Source organism: Geospiza fortis, unplaced genomic scaffold (assembly GCF_000277835.1).
Source record: "Geospiza fortis unplaced genomic scaffold, GeoFor_1.0 scaffold408, whole genome shotgun sequence".
Classification (NCBI taxonomy): Eukaryota; Metazoa; Chordata; class Aves; order Passeriformes; family Thraupidae; genus Geospiza; species Geospiza fortis.
Window position 1 is genome coordinate 6,457,688 of NW_005054330.1, and position 19,526 is coordinate 6,477,213.

General features: G+C 47.2%; 1 protein-coding gene across 1 annotated transcript in view; it reads left to right on the forward strand.

Moving 5' to 3' along the window:
- The first annotated feature begins 1,460 nt into the window (after nt 1–1,460).
- LIMK2 (LIM domain kinase 2) overlaps nt 1,461–19,526 on the forward strand; it is a 20,675-nt gene continuing 2,609 nt past the window's right edge. Inside the window, 15 exon segments of the mRNA XM_031057398.1 lie at nt 1,461–1,600; nt 6,617–6,752; nt 8,020–8,129; nt 8,357–8,545; nt 8,958–9,063; nt 10,395–10,591; nt 11,283–11,469; nt 13,825–13,911; nt 14,657–14,788; nt 15,037–15,093; nt 15,260–15,325; nt 16,119–16,293; nt 17,636–17,691; nt 19,459–19,522; nt 19,525–19,526. The exon segment at nt 19,525–19,526 is cut by the window's right edge and continues 80 nt beyond it. Coding sequence (XP_030913258.1) covers nt 1,548–1,600; nt 6,617–6,752; nt 8,020–8,129; nt 8,357–8,545; nt 8,958–9,063; nt 10,395–10,591; nt 11,283–11,469; nt 13,825–13,911; nt 14,657–14,788; nt 15,037–15,093; nt 15,260–15,325; nt 16,119–16,293; nt 17,636–17,691; nt 19,459–19,522; nt 19,525–19,526 — 1,617 coding nt within the window. The 5' untranslated portion in view covers nt 1,461–1,547.

The window sequence follows — 19,526 nt, forward strand, 5'->3', positions numbered from 1 at the left end:
GGGCTGCGCTGGAGGTGGGCGTGTGGTGGGGAGGTGCTGATAGCCAGGGAAGCGCAGGGCTGGAGCGCTGGCCCCTGTTCAGCACGCAGCATATAGAGAATGTGGGAGACCAGGGCGCATTCCTAGACACAGACTCACCGTGTTGCTGCTTCCAGTAGAGCTGTGTGAGATGTCAGAAGGAATTAGACCCGTGCTGGAACTGACGAGCACATCGGGCTCTGCAGCACTAGGCTTCACTGCACTTTTACAGCCAAGCTTACCAACTACATTCAATGGGGAAAATGGAGATTTTTTTTCCCCTTCAGAAAGGTGGCTGCTTATTAAAAGTTAAATTTAAAAAAAAGTTTAAGAAAGGAGAAAAAAAGAACACAAAAAGCTGCCTAGGTTTCTGCATACTTCAACAGCGAGCAGCAGCTGTCAAATCTGCAGCCAAGACTGCCTTGTTCCAGCCCCAAGCGTCCCTGGAGCAGTGTGCCAGCTGAGGCGAGCATCTCCAGGAAAAGCACATTACAGAGCTCTTGTCCTCTTGCCTCTGGAACAGAGCATGGTTTTCAGGCTGTGTTCAGGCATGCCAGGCTTTGCTGACTGTACAGAAATGGGCGGGCTTGGTGCAGCAGCATATGTTTGTTGCATTTTTGAGTGTCTTGCGAGCAGCTTTAGCTGATTAGGTCACTAGAGATCATGTTTGGCTTCAGACAAGCACAGTGATACAACTGCATGTGCTGTGAGCTGGAGAGAGTGTTTTGTGCTGATTTATACCTCTCAGCTTCCACTCAGGAGATGATAATTCTGTTAAAGGATTGTAATGATCTCTTAGAACAGTATTGGAAAGCAAGCAGTGTTTCCTTGGATGAAGCACACTGTGAGTTACCTCCTGCAGCAGGGTGAACGGATTGCAGGTGCTGTGAAGGCTGTGAAGGCACTGTGAAGGGTTTAGGAATGTATACAGTTAATTTGATATACCTGGACATGTGGCTCGTTGCCGTCTTTGACTCCTCCATTAGAATGTGAAGCTGCTGTAAAGACAAGTTTCACGTGTGTGTGCTTGTATTCCTTGGCCAAAGCTGCTCTCTTCAGCACTGAATACTCAGCCCCTCTTTGGATCAGAGCTCCACCCCTGTGAAGGAGCAGAGCCTGTTGAGGCTCTGGAGCCGCTGCTGTCCGCCTGCCATGGCTCCTCCTCCCCTCCCACCCTTGGGTGGAACCAGAGAAGGGAAAACTTGCCAGTAGTGAGCAGGCAGCAGAGCTCGCAGGGCCGCTGCAGCAGCATGTCCCACTAGCCCGGTGAGCAGGGATTCTGTCCTTCCCGAGGTGCTGCTGCTGCTGAGCGCGGGAGAACATGGTTACAGCAATGGGAGCCAGGAAAAATCTGAAAAGGAATGAGCAGCCGAGAGACCTGGCATTCCTTGGGCAGCTTGAAAGGGAGGTGAAGGATCTGAATCAGCGCAAGAGTAAATGAGCACTGCCTGCTGCCATGTTGGCAGAACAGAGCTGTTCAGAGGCAGTTGGACAAGTTTGTGGCTGATCCGGTTTATCCAGTGTTGAAGATGGGAAGTTACTTGTCTGCTCCAGCTTACTTTGCTCCCAAGGATCCCTTTCGGTAAGTCCTGCACAGGGTTAGCAGAGGGCCCCCAGAGTGGGGATTCCCCCTGTGTGCCAGCCCAGGCACTCAGTGGGTGAGGCTGGAAGAATGAGGTCCCGTGCTCGTGTGCTGGAAACAGCCGCCTCAAACTGGGATCCCGTGTTGCTTTCAAGGTGGCAGGAAAGATTCCTACTGGAGGTGACAGGGAAGATTCCTATTGCCAGTCCCTTCCCAGCTCCCTGGTTGGAGGGAGCAGCTCCAGTGTGTGCCCAGCCAGGCAGAGATCACTGAAAGTGCCACTGTACCCTGTGCTCTGCTCACCAGCAGAGGAATGAGATTAATGTGGCTGCTGCTGCTTCTCTTCCAAAGCTCCTTGTGACTGGGTGAGGTGAGGTGCTGCTCTGGGAGTTCAGGAAGGTGATGTAATCTGCAGCAAGGCAGCACATAATCCTGTTTAAGAAATCAGGCACTTTGCAGGTAACTGGGATGAGAAGGATTCTTCTGTGATATTTTGGTTAATTCAACTTTTATTTGGTTTTGGTCTAATTGAATAAATGAGAATTGAGAAAGGCAATAGTTCCAGAACAACACTTTGATTGCATTGCTTCTCCACAGTGAGAAAAGTCAGTGAGGCTGAACACAGCCAGGCTGGTGCTTGACACTGATGTGCTGATTAGGTGGATGGATGGGGAAAGGCACAGCTTGCACTTTCATTGTCTCCCTCCTATCCCCTCTGCTCGGATTTGCTTGTTATTGATCCTGTTCTGCAAACACTTTTGTGCTGGTTTGGGAGTAAGGAGCCTGTTGGTAAAACAGTCTAGGATAGGAGTAAATGCTGCTGCACAGTTGCTGAGCTTCTTTAGGCAACTTTCTGAAACAGCAGCTCCTTCCAGAAGAAGGAAAGTGAGCAGACACTCATTATTTGTAATATGTGTAGGGTATTATGCTAAGCTATAGATACACCTTCTCCTGAGTGTGTGGAAATGGTTTTGCATAGTCAGAGCTTAAGCACTCTGTCTTTCTAATAGTCTGTTCCTCCTTGTCTGGTGTCTGTTATGTAGCCAGAGCACACACACTGAGCTAAGCCCGGGTGAGTAAGCCTTTGGGTGAGCTGCAGGCTGGGCTGATGCTTCATTCTGCAGCTCTCTGTGCCTGTCCCCTCCCTGCCCTGCCGGCAGAATTGGAACCAGGGCTCTCCCGAGCCTGTCTAGGGTTAACTGATCTGGCCTGACAGTGTGTGAGGGGGGCAATTTGTTAATGAGCCCTTCTCCAAGGGATCTGTCTCTTCAGTGCCAGGGAAGTCTTTGCTTCCATGAAGGTATTGCCTTTCATTTCGCTGTAAAAGAGATGCCACCAGGCACCAGTGCTGCTTTTCAACTGAAACTAGGCTGGTTACCTGTTGTGACCTGATCCTCCTACCACCCCCCACAAAACCCAAGAGTCCATGGAGCAGTGATTTGTGAGCTCTTTCTGCACTTGCTGTGCTGCAGAGCATCAGGGCTGAACTCTGCACCCAGATGCTGCCTGTGGTTCCTGGAGGATGGCTGTGGGAAGCAGATTAATTTATTCTGTACAGCCAAAGCTGGGAAGTGAAGAATTATAATGTCTGGTCTGTATAATCAGAGCAGGGTTCTGCAGCTCTGAAAATGGTGGCTGGGCAGCAAGAGGAAGCACATATGCAGGTATGGCTGTTTCCAGTCCTCCATGAAACTTGATCACCGTGATTTGCTACTCTGTAATAAGAATAGCATGTAATCTAGGAGAAGATTAGTGGTTTCTAATCTATAAAAGATAGAGGAGCATGGCATACTCCTTTCTCTTGGTTGTGGTGACTGGCAAAGGTTGGCTTCCTTAATACTTGTTGCAGTAATTGCATTCCTGTCTCAGCTGATGAGAACCTTGGTGCAAGGGCACAGCTCCAGTGAGGCGGGAGAGGAAGAAATGGCAACTCTTGTATCTTCTGGGATAAAATTCTGACATATCTCTTCAATGAGAGCCTTGTGGAACAATCATGTGCTGCTATTATCATTTGGTGAATGATAAAAGCATTGAAGCTGTACCTGTGTGCTGTCAGCCAGTTTTCCACACCTGCCTTTCTGAGGTTACAGATTGCATGGTAGGTGACAAAGGTGCTGTGTGGCAGCATGGGCTGCAACTGTGTCCTGTTCCTTCAGGGATTAACCCAGCGGCCACTTAGACCCTTCCAGCATCCAGCCTCTCCAGGGCTCCTTGCTCTGTTCCTGTTGCCTCATTGCCCAGGGTGGGGCTCTGAGCCTTAAGCTGCAAACTTGTCCTGCCCAGATTTGTTTAATTACATAGCAGAGAACTGACTGCTTGCTGGCTCCACCTCCTCACCTTCATTTTGCTATGGGTGTGTTCCAAATTAGATACCAGTGCTTATTTCCGGATGGAAGCAAATTTAACTAAGTGCTATAAGGTTGAATCAAACATTTAGTACTAGAGGAGGGGTAAAGGGAAGGCAAATGCACATGATCCCCCACCTAAACAGAACTGCAGTTTGTATTGCTTTTGCAGAAATTTTGCATTTACTTAGGGAGAAAAAGGAAGGGGTTGAAGATGAAATGGAAGAGAGGTGAGAAAGGGAAGGTGATGTGCTTAAAAACAAATAAGTGACCCACCTGTGTGGAGAGAACACAGAAAGTCAAGTCCTGAAATCCTGGTGTCTCCAGCACTGCTGTCTGCATCCCAAGTGCAGGTCTGGTCACAGCTCCCTGTTTGAAGATGTAATCACTGGTGGAGCACACACACTGGTACAGGCATGCACGGAGGAGTTGGATAAGTCTGAGGGATCCGATTTGCCCATGCTGAGCCAGATGTTCCTGCCACAAAACGATAGAAATCTTTGCTGTTAGTCTCCACTTGCTCTTTTTTCCCTCCCACTCACCTATGTGCTCATTCAGCACGGGGTATTTACTGCAAATGGAAGCCAAAGGCCAGTGGTTGAAGGCAGAATGCACTGGGATGCCTTCTGGGTCTCTTGCATACCAGGAGCAGGGTGTAACCATGACAGTGCCCCCAGGCTGGGGCTCTAGTTATGTATGTACCATGTAAAGCAATCTTAAATCACTGTTCCCTCTGCTTCACACAAAATTGGCAAGGCCTGTTGCATGTGCTGGAGTTCTTTCCCATCACTTGGAGGGGGGACAGGATTTGATGCTCCTCAGCTGGGAGAGCAAACACTGTAGAAGCCAAATACATCTTAAGGAGCAATCTTCCTGAGGGGAGGGTGCAGCACTGAATACTCCATGAGGTGTGTTTTCCCCTAAAGCCAAAGGCTGCTTACAAGCAGCTTTTCCTTGTCACTTTGCAGTCTCTTGAGATGGAGCAAATAACTCTCTCTGTGCTCTCTTGGAGCTTGACCAGCCTCACATATCATCGTGCTCATTACAAGCTGCTGGAGTTTACAAGGAATGTCTTTGGCACAAATAAGCTTTTAGGAAGCTCGTGAGGGGTGAAGTCAATTGTAGCTCTCCTCTTAGCCCTGGGAGCATGTAAGAAGTGCTCCTGCAGTGGCACCAGCAGACTCCAGCACACGGGGTGCTGAGGGAGACCAGCTGCCTGGAGCGGCACCCACCTAAACCCCCATCCCACTGCAGTGCTCCCCCCAGTGCAGTAACTGAGACAGGTATGGGGTAGGAGACAGAGGAAAGTCTTCTCACATTTTTGGGAAACCATTGTGTCACTGGACTGATCCTCAAGGTGTTTCTTTGAACAAGTTATTGGTGACTGACCTGGATTCTGCACTCAGAAATGGCCAGTGCCAGACTTATTTTCCTTTTAAAGTCTGAGAACATGCTGCCCAGGGCTAATGGAATAATCCTTACTGATGCAACTCCTGTCTGTGCCTTATCTCTCCAGTAAGTCACACCTCCATGCTGCTGAAGTTAAACTCCCTAGCCCAGTGCATCTTGCTGAGGCAGGATTATTTTGTATTCAGCAAGCCTGGGTTCTGCTTGTGAGTTGCTAAAAAGGTATCTGCAGTAGAATTGCTGCATTTTTTTTTCCTTGATTTTTTTTGGGTGGGGAAGGGGGGAGTTTGTTTCTTGAAAGGATGTAGATAGATGATTAATATTGGTTTCTTGTTGAAATAGAGGCTGACAGGCCTGAACACATCTTTTTTATATAGGTTATGTGAAGGATTATAGGTTATTTGGGGATTCTCTTCATGAAATCAGAGAATTCGGTTTTTTTAGTTTTTTTTTTTTGTGGGTTGCTTGTGGTGTTTATTTTCTCATGCACTGTTATCAGCAGAAGGGAGAGCAATCAGCTGGGGGAGGTGGACTTTCATCACAGTGGATTGGTGGATGCAGTAATTTATAGAGCTCAGGGGATGAACTGCTTTGAAAACTCTCCCTCAAATGCAGAATGCTGCAGGTTTACCTTTTGGGAGAGGCCTTCCTACAGAACAATAGAAAAACTTTCCAGAAAGATTGGTGCAAAACTGGCTTTGAATTTCAAAGGGAAGAGAATCCTGCTTCTCAGTCCTGCTTCCTGACCTGGCTGAGGAGGCAGGAGCCCTGGCACAAGGGGGATGCTATAGAAACACTAAGCACAAACAGAGCAAAGCTCTTGCTGTGCTGGGCAGCTCTGCAGCTGGAAACTTACATCCAGAAAGAGGGAGAAAGCAGAGGAGCAAAATTTACAAAGCAAAATTTATAAATGTGGGTTTCAATGTGTGAGATTTGTTTTAAAATCTGGAAGCTTCTTTTTCTTTGTACTGGTTGAATCCACCTCTCCTTACAGATGTTGGGTTTGGTGCTAATTTTCAGTTCAAAGAGCACTGGGAAATGGAGGGGTTTAGCACATCCATAACTGGCAGAAGGGTTTAGCACATCCATAACTGGCAGAAGGGTTTAGTACATTCCTAACTGGCAGAAGGGTATAGTACATCCCTAACTGACAGACCTACCTGGTGCTGAGCTGCTGCTGAATGTCTATGTTCTCCATGCAGGAAAGGACTGTTGATTTGTCACTTGCTGCCAACTGGAACTTTGTTCTTTTGTTTCCTTCAAGGTGCTCTGAATGCCAGGATCCCCTCACTAACTGGTACTATGAGAAAGATGGGAAGCTGTACTGTCACAAAGACTACTGGGGGAAGTTTGGGGAATCTTGCCATGGCTGCTCTCTGCTGATGACTGGACCTGTGATGGTAAGGACTTGGAAGGATTCCTGCCTGGAGGCAGGACATGCCTGCCTTCATCTCCTCAAACTTAGTTGGGAGTTATCTTAGGTATTCAGATAACCAAATAAACTGAGGGTAATAATCTCCTTGTTACTCTAATGTCTAATCAGAGATTAGAAATGAAGCTTGTGTGGGCATCTTCTAGATAAACATTAATTTTGAATGGGGGTAGCTGTTAAAGGAGGGAGATGTGGGGGTCTGAAGCATATGAACAAATCAAGTGCTGAAAAGTACAGACCTGCAAAGCAGAAAGGTGATTCAGGGATCATCTGTTCAGTTTCTGTAGCTCAGTGCCTCAGTGTCTCCAGGGGTGATTTTCCACTGCACTGTGGAGTCCCAGCTCTCAGCTCAGGGTAAGCAGCAGGTTCTGGCTGTGGGAAGTTGACATCCAAGTCCTACCTGGGTTGTGGCCAGAGTCCTTTTTCAGGCTGACAGTGTCTTGAAGCAGTGTTAGCCCCAACTGCTTTGATGCACTGAACTCTTCCTGCACAATATGTGCTCACCTAAATGTTCCCCTCCTGCCACAACCTTGCAAATATTTAAATTTTAAAACTGCCAAGATTGAAACGAAACCATTATTTTTCTAGAGCCTAAAAAAAGCAGGATGGTACTCAGTAATATGATTGCTACCTCAAAAGAAAATACTGAGAAATGTGCAGATAATTTTTCATTGCCTGCAAAAGTCTTTGCATAATAATGTCACTAAAGGAAGTTCTTGTAAGGGAAATAGAAGAATTGACCAATTAATAAAAATATTCTTTAAAGGTTTTTTTTTTTTGTCTCAGTTTATGCTTTTTTTTCTGTCAGCTGGCTGGTTAAATATCTGAATTTGTGCACTGCCTGTCTGCCAAAAAAAAAGCCCTTTCAGCTTTATTAATTCAGGCATAACATTAATTATCTTGCCAAGAGCAACTGAACAGGAAGGTTTAATACCTTGTTTACTAGTCTGCAGCAGACTATCAACTATTTTTGATAGTTGAGCAGCTGCCAAATACAGCAGAGGTTCCTGGGACATGAGCTTTGCTTAGAGGGTTGATGTGTTTGTTTTGGAGTTCTGCAAACAAGGTGCCATGGATGGGGTTCAGGAAATGGAGAATGGACTAATATAACTCTTCAGTATAAAACTGCCACTTGCCTTAGAGATGTGAGTGAACACGTTGATTGGAGAGGAAAGCAGGAGCTGCATCTGCTGGGGGTTCTGGCCCTGCTAAGCTACTCCCTTTTCTGTCTGTAGGTGGCTGGCGAATACAAGTATCACCCTGAGTGCTTTGCTTGTATGAGCTGCAAAGTGATCATCGAAGATGGGGACACTTATGCACTGGTGCAACATTCCACTCTCTACTGGTAAGAGGAGCTGCACTTTGCCGCAGAGTCCGGCTGATGGTAAGCCGTGTTCAGCTCAGAGTGCTCCAGCCAGTGCTACTCTGAGGAATGCCAGGAAGCTGCCTTTGAGGGAGGGAGGAAGGAGTGGTGTAAACACTAAAACTATGGCTTGTGGTCAGTGAGAGAACTCAGACGTGTGAGTTTGGCAGGGAGGGATGGGACATAATGCCTTTCTTCACTTCTTCCAGTGGAAAATGCCATAACCAGATTGTGCTGACACCGATGATAGAAAAACACTCCACTGAGTCTCTGCGTGAGCAGCTGCCTTATACACTGACCCTCATCTCCATGCCAGCAGCCACAGATGGCAAGAGGGGATTCTCTGTGTCTGTTGAAGGTGGCTGCTCCAGCTATGCCACTGGTGTCCAGGTGAAAGAGTGAGTATGACCAGGTTTTGTGCAATGTATGTGTCCATGCAGAGGGAGCTGGTAAAAATGCTGCAGCACTGTTGTCCTGAAGGAATCTTGGCATTACAGGGATGTAGGTTTGCTAATAGTCATTTGTGTTCGGTATTCATTTCAGTCTTGAGACAACCTTAACTGATAATTGTATCTCTCAGTGCTGTCTGCTTCAGTGAACACAAAACAAAAATTTGGACTAAAATTTTCCCACTGGTGATGTGAAGAACTCCCTCCAAACCAGCTCAGACCTAAGCACTTGGTCTAGTGGTAGCTCCCTATGTTGGTAGATGAGCACTGGTTTATTTCAAAATACCAATATGAAGGGGAGCATATTTTTGATAATTTTGGCTGAACTGACTTCACATGCAGACTGTATTCCCATCTGTAGGGTTAACAGGATGCACATCAGCCCAGATGTTCGAAACGCCATCCACCCTGCAGATCGGATCCTGGAGATCAACGGAGCTCCCATCCGTACCTTACAGGTGGAGGAGGTGGGTAGAGCTCTGTTCTGAAGCCTCCTTCTCCTCTTCCTGCCTTCCTCTTTTCTCTCTCCTGACACTGTTCTCCCAGCCTGCACACAGTGTGTGTACACTGCCAGTACTGTGCTGACAGGAGGAATAAACATGAAGGCAAGCTTTGCCTTCCAGCTGGAGAGGAAAATGTAACAGATGGAAATGCAGTTAGGATTCAGTGCTGATTTTGTGGTATTCAAATGTGGAGGGAGGTAAGAAGAAAAGTCTAGGGCTGTGACAGAGGACAGAGAGGCTGTGAAGACTCTCCTGTGTACTGCTGGTGAAGTGCACAGTTCTGATCCTTTTAGAGGCACTGCTAATACACAAGGGCCCAGCTGATCCTATGGACATTTCCCATTGCAAAAAACCTATTTGCTGTCTTTATTTACTAGTAGATGCTTTCTACAGATATCAGGGGATGCTGCAAGAGTGTAAGGGGAGCACCATTACCTTCACTTCCCAAGGGTTTTATTTACTGTTGGCACTAAAGAGAACATGAGGAGCACAAGCCATCTCTCAGATAGATCTCCATGTAGCTTCTGCAAAGCTGTTTTTTGCAGCACTGTTCAAGGTGGAAACTTGTGTAGTTTTGGAACACTTCTCAGAGAAAGAAACGTATTTCATAGAGTCATAAAATACCAGACTGGAAAGCACCTCAAGGATCATCTGCTGCAATCTTTCTTGACAAAAGCACTATCTAGAGCACTATGTCCAGCTAAAACATAAATGTGTCCAGTGTTGGGGAATCCAGCACTTTGCTGGGGAGGTTATTTCAAGGGCTGATTGTTTTTTTTGTAAAAAAACTGTCTTTGTGTCTACCTGGAATCTTTCCAGGATTATTTTGTACCATTACCTCTTGTATCTTCCATGTAACTCCTTGTGAAAAGGGAGTCTTCATCTTCCTTGTAGCCACTCTTTAAATACTGGAACATGGTGATAAGGTGTCCCCTAAACCTTCTCAAGGCTGAACACACCCAGTTCTCTCAGCCTTTCCTCACGTGGCAGCTCCACAGCACTTCAGTCATCTTTGTGGCCCCTCTCTGGCCCCTCTCCAGCCTGTCCACTTCTTTTTTATATAGATTACTTGTAGCTGTCCAGAAAGAAGTATTGGATAGCACAAGGAACTTCTGTGTTGCCAGCCTGACTTGTCTGGTAGACAGTTGTGGTGCACACAACTAAACCACAACTATGGAGTGATCTCACTGAACTCTCCCCTCTGATTCCTGAGGGGCATTCCCTGCGTCTCCTCTGTCTCCTGTAGTTTGCATTCCTCCTGCCTGCTGCTATGCTGCCCCTTGGTTTGATTTCAGGTGGAGGAATTGATTCGCAAGACAAGCCAGACCCTTCAGCTGCTGATAGAGCACGACCCGGTGTCGCAGCGCCTGGACAGGCTCCGCCTGGACTCGCGTCTTCCCAGCCACATGAAGGCGCCCATGTCCCCTCGCTCCCTCTCTCCTCTGGACATCAAGGAGAACCTGGAAGGAACGCTGCGACGGCGCTCCCTCAGGTAAAGGCGGGGAAGCGCAGCCTCTGCCCTGTGCTGCCTGGCCGGGCAGCTTAGCCTTGTGATTGCTGTGACTGTGGGACAGGGCTTATCTCTGATGTCAGCCGCGCTGTAAACCAGTGGAGAAGTCACGGAGAGCTTTGGGTTCTGCTGTTGGTGTGCACTCTTCTCCATTCCCTTTCAGGATGACAAACGTCCAGTAATAAAAATAAGGAGCTCTACTGTTAACAGAGAAAAGCTACTAAGTTTCAGAGTCAGTAAATGTAAAGGTCAGGTTTTTACCAGCCTTAGGTGACTGGGGAAGAACGTGGGGAAGGGGAATCTGGCTGAGACTGGGACTTGGGAAGAAGTCTTTGTGAGAGCAGAGCACTCAGTTGCTCACTTAGTCTTTAACCAGTACTTTATTTAGAGATAGCAAGTGATGTGTCTTCACAGCTTCCTCCCCCTGTTCTCAGAGCTCAACCTCAGACTGCCAGTGCAGGAGAGCTTGTTGTTGCTGTTAGGCAGCTCTGACTTGGAAGCTGCTCTGGATTCATAAGGAGCTTCCACAGTGCTGGGAGAGCCTCTGGTTTTGGAGATAGTAGAAGCACTGGAGCACATTAGAAACTGGTTCCTTAGCAGTGAATGATGGGATATGCTGGACCAAAGGTTACCCAGCAGCTTCCCTGATCTTCCTGTTATCCTTGTTTTCCAGGAGAAGTAACAGCATTTCTAAGTCTCCTGGCCCCAGCTCTCCAAAGGAACCTCTCCTCCTGAGCCGTGACATCAGTCGTTCTGAGTCCCTGCGCTCCTCTTCCAGCTGCTCCCAGCAAATCTTCCGGCCCTGTGACCTGATTCACGGCGAAGTTCTAGGAAAAGGATTTTTTGGACAAGCAATCAAGGTGAGGGAGGTCCTCAAACATTCATCAGTTACTTTGAGTACAGCAATGTCTGCCTGTCTTGGCATCCTTCACCACTCGGTGGTTTTGCCTTGCTGAGAGTGATCAGTCTTGGATCTTCCCTGGTTTGCTCTGAGATCCATTTCTGTTTCCTTCCCTGACCACGAGTGTGTCAGACTGCAGATGATTTTGACTTTGTCCCCTATGAGTGTCAGCCTTGGCTGTACATGTTCATCTCATGAGTCAGGTTTAGCCCTCCAGAGTGTCACAGCAGGCTGCTGGGTGAGGTGGGGGGAACAGGGAGCAGGCCACACTTCCTCTTATGAGCATCTTTCCTATGATTGTGTCCAGCTCCCCAGCATTTCTTACCCACCCTTAGGGTGGCATGTTCAGGGGTTTGCTAGGCTGATGTAGTGACCATGTCTGAACCCCTGGCACAGCTAAATGGCTTGTCATTGTGGGGGTGGTGTCAGGTCTTGCATGACTCCCACAGTTCTAATCTCAATCAATAGCATTCTCTTGCATTTAAGCTCTCTGATCTTGACTGAGGGTACTCCAGCAGTTCCTATCCCAACATTCCTCACAGCATCAGGGGCACCTTCCTCTGCCTTGTTGAGGGTCTGTGAGTTCCTCAGTACTCAGACTGCACTCACCAGGGGATGGGACTTCTCCCCTTACACTGGTATAAACTTGAGGTGTCCAGCCACCATGTTCATCTCATGCTTCTATGGGAGGTGATGAGCCAGCACTACAAACCCAATGCTTGATCCATACTAATGAGCATATTTCTCTTCTTCTCTGCTCATAGAGAAATAACAGGTGCAGGTAAGTGAAACCTTTGCTCTGTTGCATGCTTTTGTCATCTGTGTCCCAGCAGTTACTGGCACAAAGGCATTTCTTTTCTGCTCAAATTGCCCCATGGCTATCCTGTTCTGGTGCATGCTCTGGGAGTTAAATTTGCCCCCATGGAGTTTCATGTGACACTTGTTTTAGTTTTGCTGGTATGTCAGCTTAAGAATTCCACTTAGCCTTGCCTTTGTCTCTTCACTTCCCTTTATCATTGGATATTAGATGTCCCTGGCTGAAACATGCAGTGTTCCCTGGCTCATTACTTGTGTATGGATGCTCGATTTCAGATGGGAGCAGAAGAATATTGTACTCTTGCTTCTGTTGTGTTATTCCATGCAGTCACATTCCACCTGTGTCAGCTTTGTTATGTCCATGGCTCCAAACAGAACTGGTGTGTCACAGTGTTTGCAAGAACTCATAAGCTTCCTAAATACTGTAACTGGGTCATGTATTTTGGATTTTAGTTCTAGAGGTTTTCTAAAGGACTTTTTTTGCCTCCTACCTTTAAAAAAACAAAAGTGACATTTTTCTTAGGCTTCAGATTGATTGGGTGTGATGCAGCAAGTACTGTATCACATAATTCTCTTCTGATCAGAGAGGCAAGGTGGTTGTTTAGTTTGCTGCAGATCTTAGGGAACCAGAGCTGTCCAAGTTCAGCAAATGAAGAGGAGAGGATTTCCAGGAAAATGTGCTCATAGGAATTTGGACTCTTTCTACTCACTCCTGCACCCTGTGCAAGCAAGCCTGAGCTGGTTACAAAAAACCTTCATAATACAGCAAAGTGCCAGGAACTAGTTGGAGATAGGCAAACAGTTCTTGAGGAACTGGAAATGCTTTCCATGTTAAGAGCCAGGAAATTTATTACATTATTATTGTGATGGATTTCTTTGTGTTTTCCACTGTTCTAGGACATTCCTTGCATGTTGAGACACACTGCTCCAAAGGAGCAAGGTAAAATTAACTGCTTCCTGCCTTAGCTGAACAGCCTGTGCACTCCAGTTCCACTTGCATGTGGATGAGATTCAGATTCTCCATAAAGCCAAAGCATTTATAATGCAGTTTTGAGTTGTTTGGTTTGCTTTCTGATGCAAGTGAACGTTGATTCTTTTGCTGACACGGAATGTAGTTGGTAAAGCTTGTGCACGAAATGTGAGCATCCCGCTGGACAAATGTGCTCCATAGGGGAACTTGGAGGCATGCACCAGTGTGGAGGCTTTGACAGCCTGTGTGCACACTCAGCCCTGTGTTACCCTGGGCTACTGGAGCCCTCAGCTCTGGGTCTTGGCATGATCCTCTGTCAGTGTTAGGTAGCTTCTGTTTCATACACGGCACCTTCGGCAAATTCCGAAAGGAGAAGTTTCACGCGGTTTTTGGCAGATCCCTGAATTTCCTCCCATCTCTATTCTTCCTTGGATGGAGGGGAATGTTGCACTTCTTCAGAAGTTGCAGGAGCATTGGAGCTGTGTATCCTTGAACCTTGCCTGTAGTTGTGGGTTTTGTTTCCACCAGGTGACTCACAAAGCAACAGGAAAGGTGATGGTGATGAAGGAGCTGATTCGCTGTGATGAGGAAACACAGAAGACTTTCTTGACAGAGGTAGGAGCAGGATTTCAAACAGCTTCTGAGCCAGTAGTGTGGTGGAACGCTCCCATCTTCTCCAGAGAGAGAGATCCTGCCAACAACCTGGCAGGAATGAAGGTGCTGAGGAGGGAGGCATTGCATGGGGAAAAGCTGACATGAGCTGAATGTTTGCTGCAGTGAAGTGTGACTCACACGGGGCAATAGACATTGCTTCAGCTCCAGTTCATTAATTTTTCAGTGATAAGAGCAGCTTCAGTCAGAGGCAAATTGAGCTGTGCAGTACATAAAGGATTTATCCCTTGAGCCTTGTGCATAAGTACAAAGGATGAGGGCTAATATCTGTAACATATTTAAGACTCACGCTGTATTTAAGCAAAACTATTTTCTTGGTGGCTGCCTACCATGTTTTTCAAAGTCAGATTTAGCTTAAAGGCAGCTCCCTAAACACCTGACACTGCTGTTGTGGCCCTAACACACACAGCACAGACCCAATAGCTGCTCTGGAGAATTTTGCCCTCTGAAATGTTAGTCAAACTCAAGGGTGCTCTCCTAAAAGACTAAGATCAGGTTAATTGCACAGCATGAAAATGAAGAGGCAACAGTTCACTAACTGCCTTAAGGTTGGGGTTTGAGTGATCGCTGTGATCCCTGAACAGGACTTTGAGCTCTGGAGTGCTTTTCACCACAGAATGGATCTGTCAGCACTTGTTCCATTCACTTTTTGATGTGACTCATCACTTTGGGATGTCTCTGCCTGCAGGTGAAGGTGATGCGCAGCCTGGACCACCCCAACGTGCTGAAGTTCATTGGTGTGCTCTACAAGGACAAGAAGCTCAATCTGCTCACCGAGTACATCGAGGGGGGCACGCTGAAGGACTTCCTCCGCAATGCAGTGAGTGTGGACTCAGAGTGTACTCAGTGAGCCTGGCTGTGCTGGCTGTGCCAGCCTCATGTACTCGTTACTAGTCTTCTTTGGAGCTGTGCAGTAAAGCTGCTTTGTAGCCGTGGGTGAGCTTGAGGCAGGAAGCCTCTTCTTTCTGGGACTGTATCGTGTGTCTGACTGCTGTAAGAGTCTCTCTTGTGAAGGAACTGCTGTCAGCAGCTGGCTGGTAAGATGGTCCCTGACCATTTGTCTTTCAGGACCCATTCCCCTGGCAGCAGAAGGTCAGCTTTGCCAAAGGGATTGCCTCTGGAATGGTGAGTTTGACTGTTGCTTCATAACAGAGCAGACTCTGGGTCAGGATTAGTGGCTTCAGGAGGGTGGTGTATGAGGGGCTGTGGACACTGCCTGACTATTGGGTTGTTGAGTCTGTAAATGTTCAACTGGGAACCTCTAACACCAGCTTTTCTCCTTTTGTTCCAGGCTTACTTGCACTCCATGTGCATCATTCACAGAGACCTGAATTCACACAATTGCCTGATCAAGCTGGTGAGTTACACCTCAGTTCCCACAGCATGCTGCTTCTCTCCTTGGCATCTTCCTCCCTTGGTTTTCTCCACATGATGTTCCCTCTTTTGTCAGGGTGGAACTGTTTTCAGAGAGACTTTGTGCCTCAGGCAAAGGAGCTTTATTCTCACACAGGATTTTCTAGACTGATCCAGCTTTCACTTTTTCTGTGTTCTCTTACCACCCTTCCTCTGGTAGCAGTTCCTGTAAGAGTCACTTTCTGAGAATTAGTACAGCTCTGTTCTTTATCTCAACTCTGAGGTGTTCTCTGCAGCTGTTTCTGTTCTTTTAACCACTCAATGACTTTTTATTGGCACTCGGGATTGAGACAAGTGTGTAGGTGTGTGCACGTGTGTGTTCTCTCATTTTTTTTAAAGCTGGGTTACGAGATTTTTGTGTAGTTTCATTCCCTCAAGCCTGCCCTTTTTCACTTGGCTTCAGACAACCCAGGATGAAAGTCCAAGTTAATTCCTGATGAGGTAAAAGAGGAAGATCTAAAAGGAAAAGTCCAGGTTTCCTCTGGCAAGTGTAGCCAAATTGATGGGATAAGTGCTAGCAACCACACAGGAAATAAGATCATGAAGGGAGCAAGTGATGATTTGGGGTCATGAACTGGGTATCTTACACTGTCTGGACATCTTGCTATGCTCATGTGGCTGCAGGAAATCTGGGTAGTTGCCTTAGACTATAGTTGGTAGTGAACAGGAATTGCAGCCTCTCTGCCCCTGAAAGGGGCTGAGAGTGATCAGTGTCATGTACTGAATTCCCTGTGCAGGATAAGACAGTGGTGGTGGCTGACTTTGGTCTGTCCCGGCTGATTGTGGAGGAGAGGAAGAAGCCGACCCTGGAGAAGCCGTCGGCCAAGAAACGGACGCTGCGCAAGAGCGACAGGAAAAAGCGCTACACGGTGGTGGGGAACCCCTACTGGATGGCCCCAGAGATGCTCAATGGTAAGAGTCCAGCAGCAAGGAGACAAGGTACAGAGATGGCAGGATTACTGAAAGTTTCTGTGCCCCAGTAGCACCCAAACCTTTTAGAGCCTGTGGTTTTAGACCTGCTGATGTGGAAGCTTTTCTATACACACAGAGGCCATAGCTGCAGTGCCTGCCCTGGTGAGCCTTTGTACCAGCCCAGGGACTGTTTCTGGCTTGACAACAGGATTCTTCAGGAGGGCAACAGAATTAAACTTGCTACAATCCAAATAAAAGACAAAAGAAGCCTGAGATAAAACTGAACCCAAGATCAATGTCTGTTATAGCCTCGTGCTTTGGAACTGCCCCTTGAAACAGGGAATCATTACATTCTGGGATGAGGTTTATGCTCTTGCACAGATGCAGGGAGAGGCTATGTGCTGCCAGGTTTGCTGAAGCCTCAGGATTCAGGTGGGAGTTGTCCAAGTGCAGGGAAATCTGGGTTTTGGCATGCAGTCCTCAGCTGCATGCATTAAGGTTGAGCTGTGACCCTTAGAAGAAAAGCTGCCTCTGCAGGAGTTGAGATGAGGGTGAAATACAGTGGATACAATTTCCTCCTAAAGAGCAGGTCACTGACCAGGTTGGGCACTTTGGCTGGCTGGGATGTCAGCATTCTTCAGCACAGTCTACTGGGGAAGGGAGGACTGGCCTCCTCTCCCCCAGCTCAGTTTTCTCTGTTGCTTTCTTGTGTGCTGTTCTGTTTGCCTTTCTTTAAGGCCTCCAGCCCTAAAGAAGTCTGAGGCTGCTTCTCAGAGTTTGTCTCAGTCCTGGCATTTGTCAAGAGAACAGCAAAAGCATAGTCTGACATCAGCTCTGAAAGCAAGGCTGCTTACCAGCTCCTGGCTCGGGAGGGGTGTGTCTGTAAGCAGAGCATGGCTTGCTGGAGCCTGCCAGCTCTCCCAGGATCAAAGTGCTGCCGGTGTGTAATTTATTATCTCTGCAGTCACTGCAGCAGGGACTCGCTGGCTGCTGGGGAAGCTGAGCACTGGCTCCATGCTCTGGAGAGATCCACAAGAACAGCAATCAATTAAAATGGGCAGAAGCTTTCCACAGTTATTCTTAGCATTTGCTCAGATCTGATACAGTGTTCTGTAATTCCCCAGTACAAGAGAGAAGTAGGGTTAAAATCTGTAATGGCAGCATAATGCAGTTGGTATATACAGATCTTGGGGTGACTGACCCTGCTCAGGTTTAAGCCTTGCTTTGTCTCCTGTTTTAGGGCTCTCCAGGGAATAGCCTTAGTTAAGCTTGGTACTGGCAGCTCCTGAAATAGCTGGCTGGGTAACTCTTTACAGAGCTGAATGTCTCATGTTTCCTACAGGACAGAGCTACGATGAGATGGTGGACATTTTTTCATTTGGGATTGTTCTCTGTGAGGTAAGACAAGGACATTAAATGGCATCTTTAATGTCCCCATCTCTGTGTACACATGGAGTCACCCAGATCTCTGCATCTGAGTGTGCAGCCTGTGACCTAACAGCACATTATTAGTGAATTAGACTGGGAGAACAAGCCTCTGTTTCCTCAAGGAAGATAACTGTCTTGTAGTTTGCTGGTCCCAGTTTCTTCCTGGCCTGAGAGAAGCTGTAAAAAAGTCATCAAGTTCTGACTGAGCCTGTTACCTGTTTGAAAGTAGATGTATTCCCTAGAACTGTGATGCTTTTTTTCTTTTTCTGTCTCATTAAAAGAACAATCAGCTGCATAATCTCAGCAAATTCAGGGCCTCCACTGGGGATGGCACTTCACTTCAAAGAAGTGGAAACAAAAACCTCTTTGCAGGTCGATTAATGAAGCTTGCACCCTGAAGTCTGTTGGCTCAGTTTATTTCTGAGCCAATGCAGAGTCTGACTGCTATATCAGGCTTTTCTATCTGCAGAACAAAAAGCAGCACTTGAAAGCTGCAAGGTATTTTCAGTTTAAAAGGTGTGTATGACAGTGGAAATACAGATGAAAGGCAGGGTGTTATGTGTAACACAGCAGTTGCAGGAACACCAGGGGATGCCAGCACAGTTTCATTTTCAGTGTTTGGGTGAAGGAGACAAAGAAAATGTCTGTTCATAAATCTTTGTGGCCTCATCTGGAGCTCTGTTTACACTGGGCCTTCTTCTCAGAGAATGTTGTGGCTGTGAGTTACAGAGTTAGGAACTTGAAAAATCTGTATGTGGGATTAAAACAATTGTTTCATCTAGAAAAAAAGACAATAAAAGGGTAGTAGCATATGAACATTCTCATTGTTGCCAAAATTATGCTAAAAAAATCCCCTAAAATTAAACACTCAAACAGATAAGGACATAAACCTGCCAAAATACATAATGGGTGTTTCTGTCTAGTTCCAGGATGTAGCTGTCGTGCTGAGTTACTGGCATAGAAAAGCCTGGGTGGTTATAAATAACAGCCCTTCTATGATACCCAGTGAGGTTTTAAACTTAATACTCTGTCCACGTGAAAGTTTGCGTTGACCTTCTGAGTCCAGATCCCCCCACAGCTCTCTGCTGTGGGCTCCTTCCCTCTACACTTGTGCTGGAGGTGGTGAGCACTGGGGCAATGCTGGGGCAGGGCTCCCTGTCCACCCAGCTCTTTACTGGCTCTCCTTTTCCTGCAGCCTCCTGGGTGTCAGTTACGGTTGTTCTTGTCTGTCCCAGCCCTCTGGCTGTGGTGGGGCTTGAATCTGTCACTGGCAGAACAATTCAGAGTTAGAGGTGCTGTTGACTTCCCAGCATTGTTCAGGACAGGCTCTGTACTGAGGGGCTTTGCTGATGGTGTGGTAAGCTGGTTAGAAAGGGGAGGGATGGGATGGGATGGGATGGTGATGCAGGTTGCCTTGATTACCTGCAATTAGGAGGGGCTGAATCATCCCCAGCTGCAAGACACCGTGGAGCTCCCTGAGAGGGGCACATCATGCTGTGTCTTCTGGCAGAGAAACTCTGGGCAGAAGGAGAAGGCATCTGGGACTTCCTCCACAGCTGTGGACACGTCTCCAGGTCTTGAAAATGTTTCCAGTGAAGTTTGTCTGTACATAGTGCCATGAGCTAGTGGCTCCATTGGAAATGAAGTGTTTCTGTTGTTTCATTTCCACCATAATACTTTGAAGGAGCCCCTGCCTGATCTGCTGCAGTACTTAAGTGCTTCTCTCTCTTTCCCCAGATCATAGGCCAGGTTTATGCTGACCCAGACTGTCTCCCACGCACACTGGATTTTGGCCTTAATGTCAA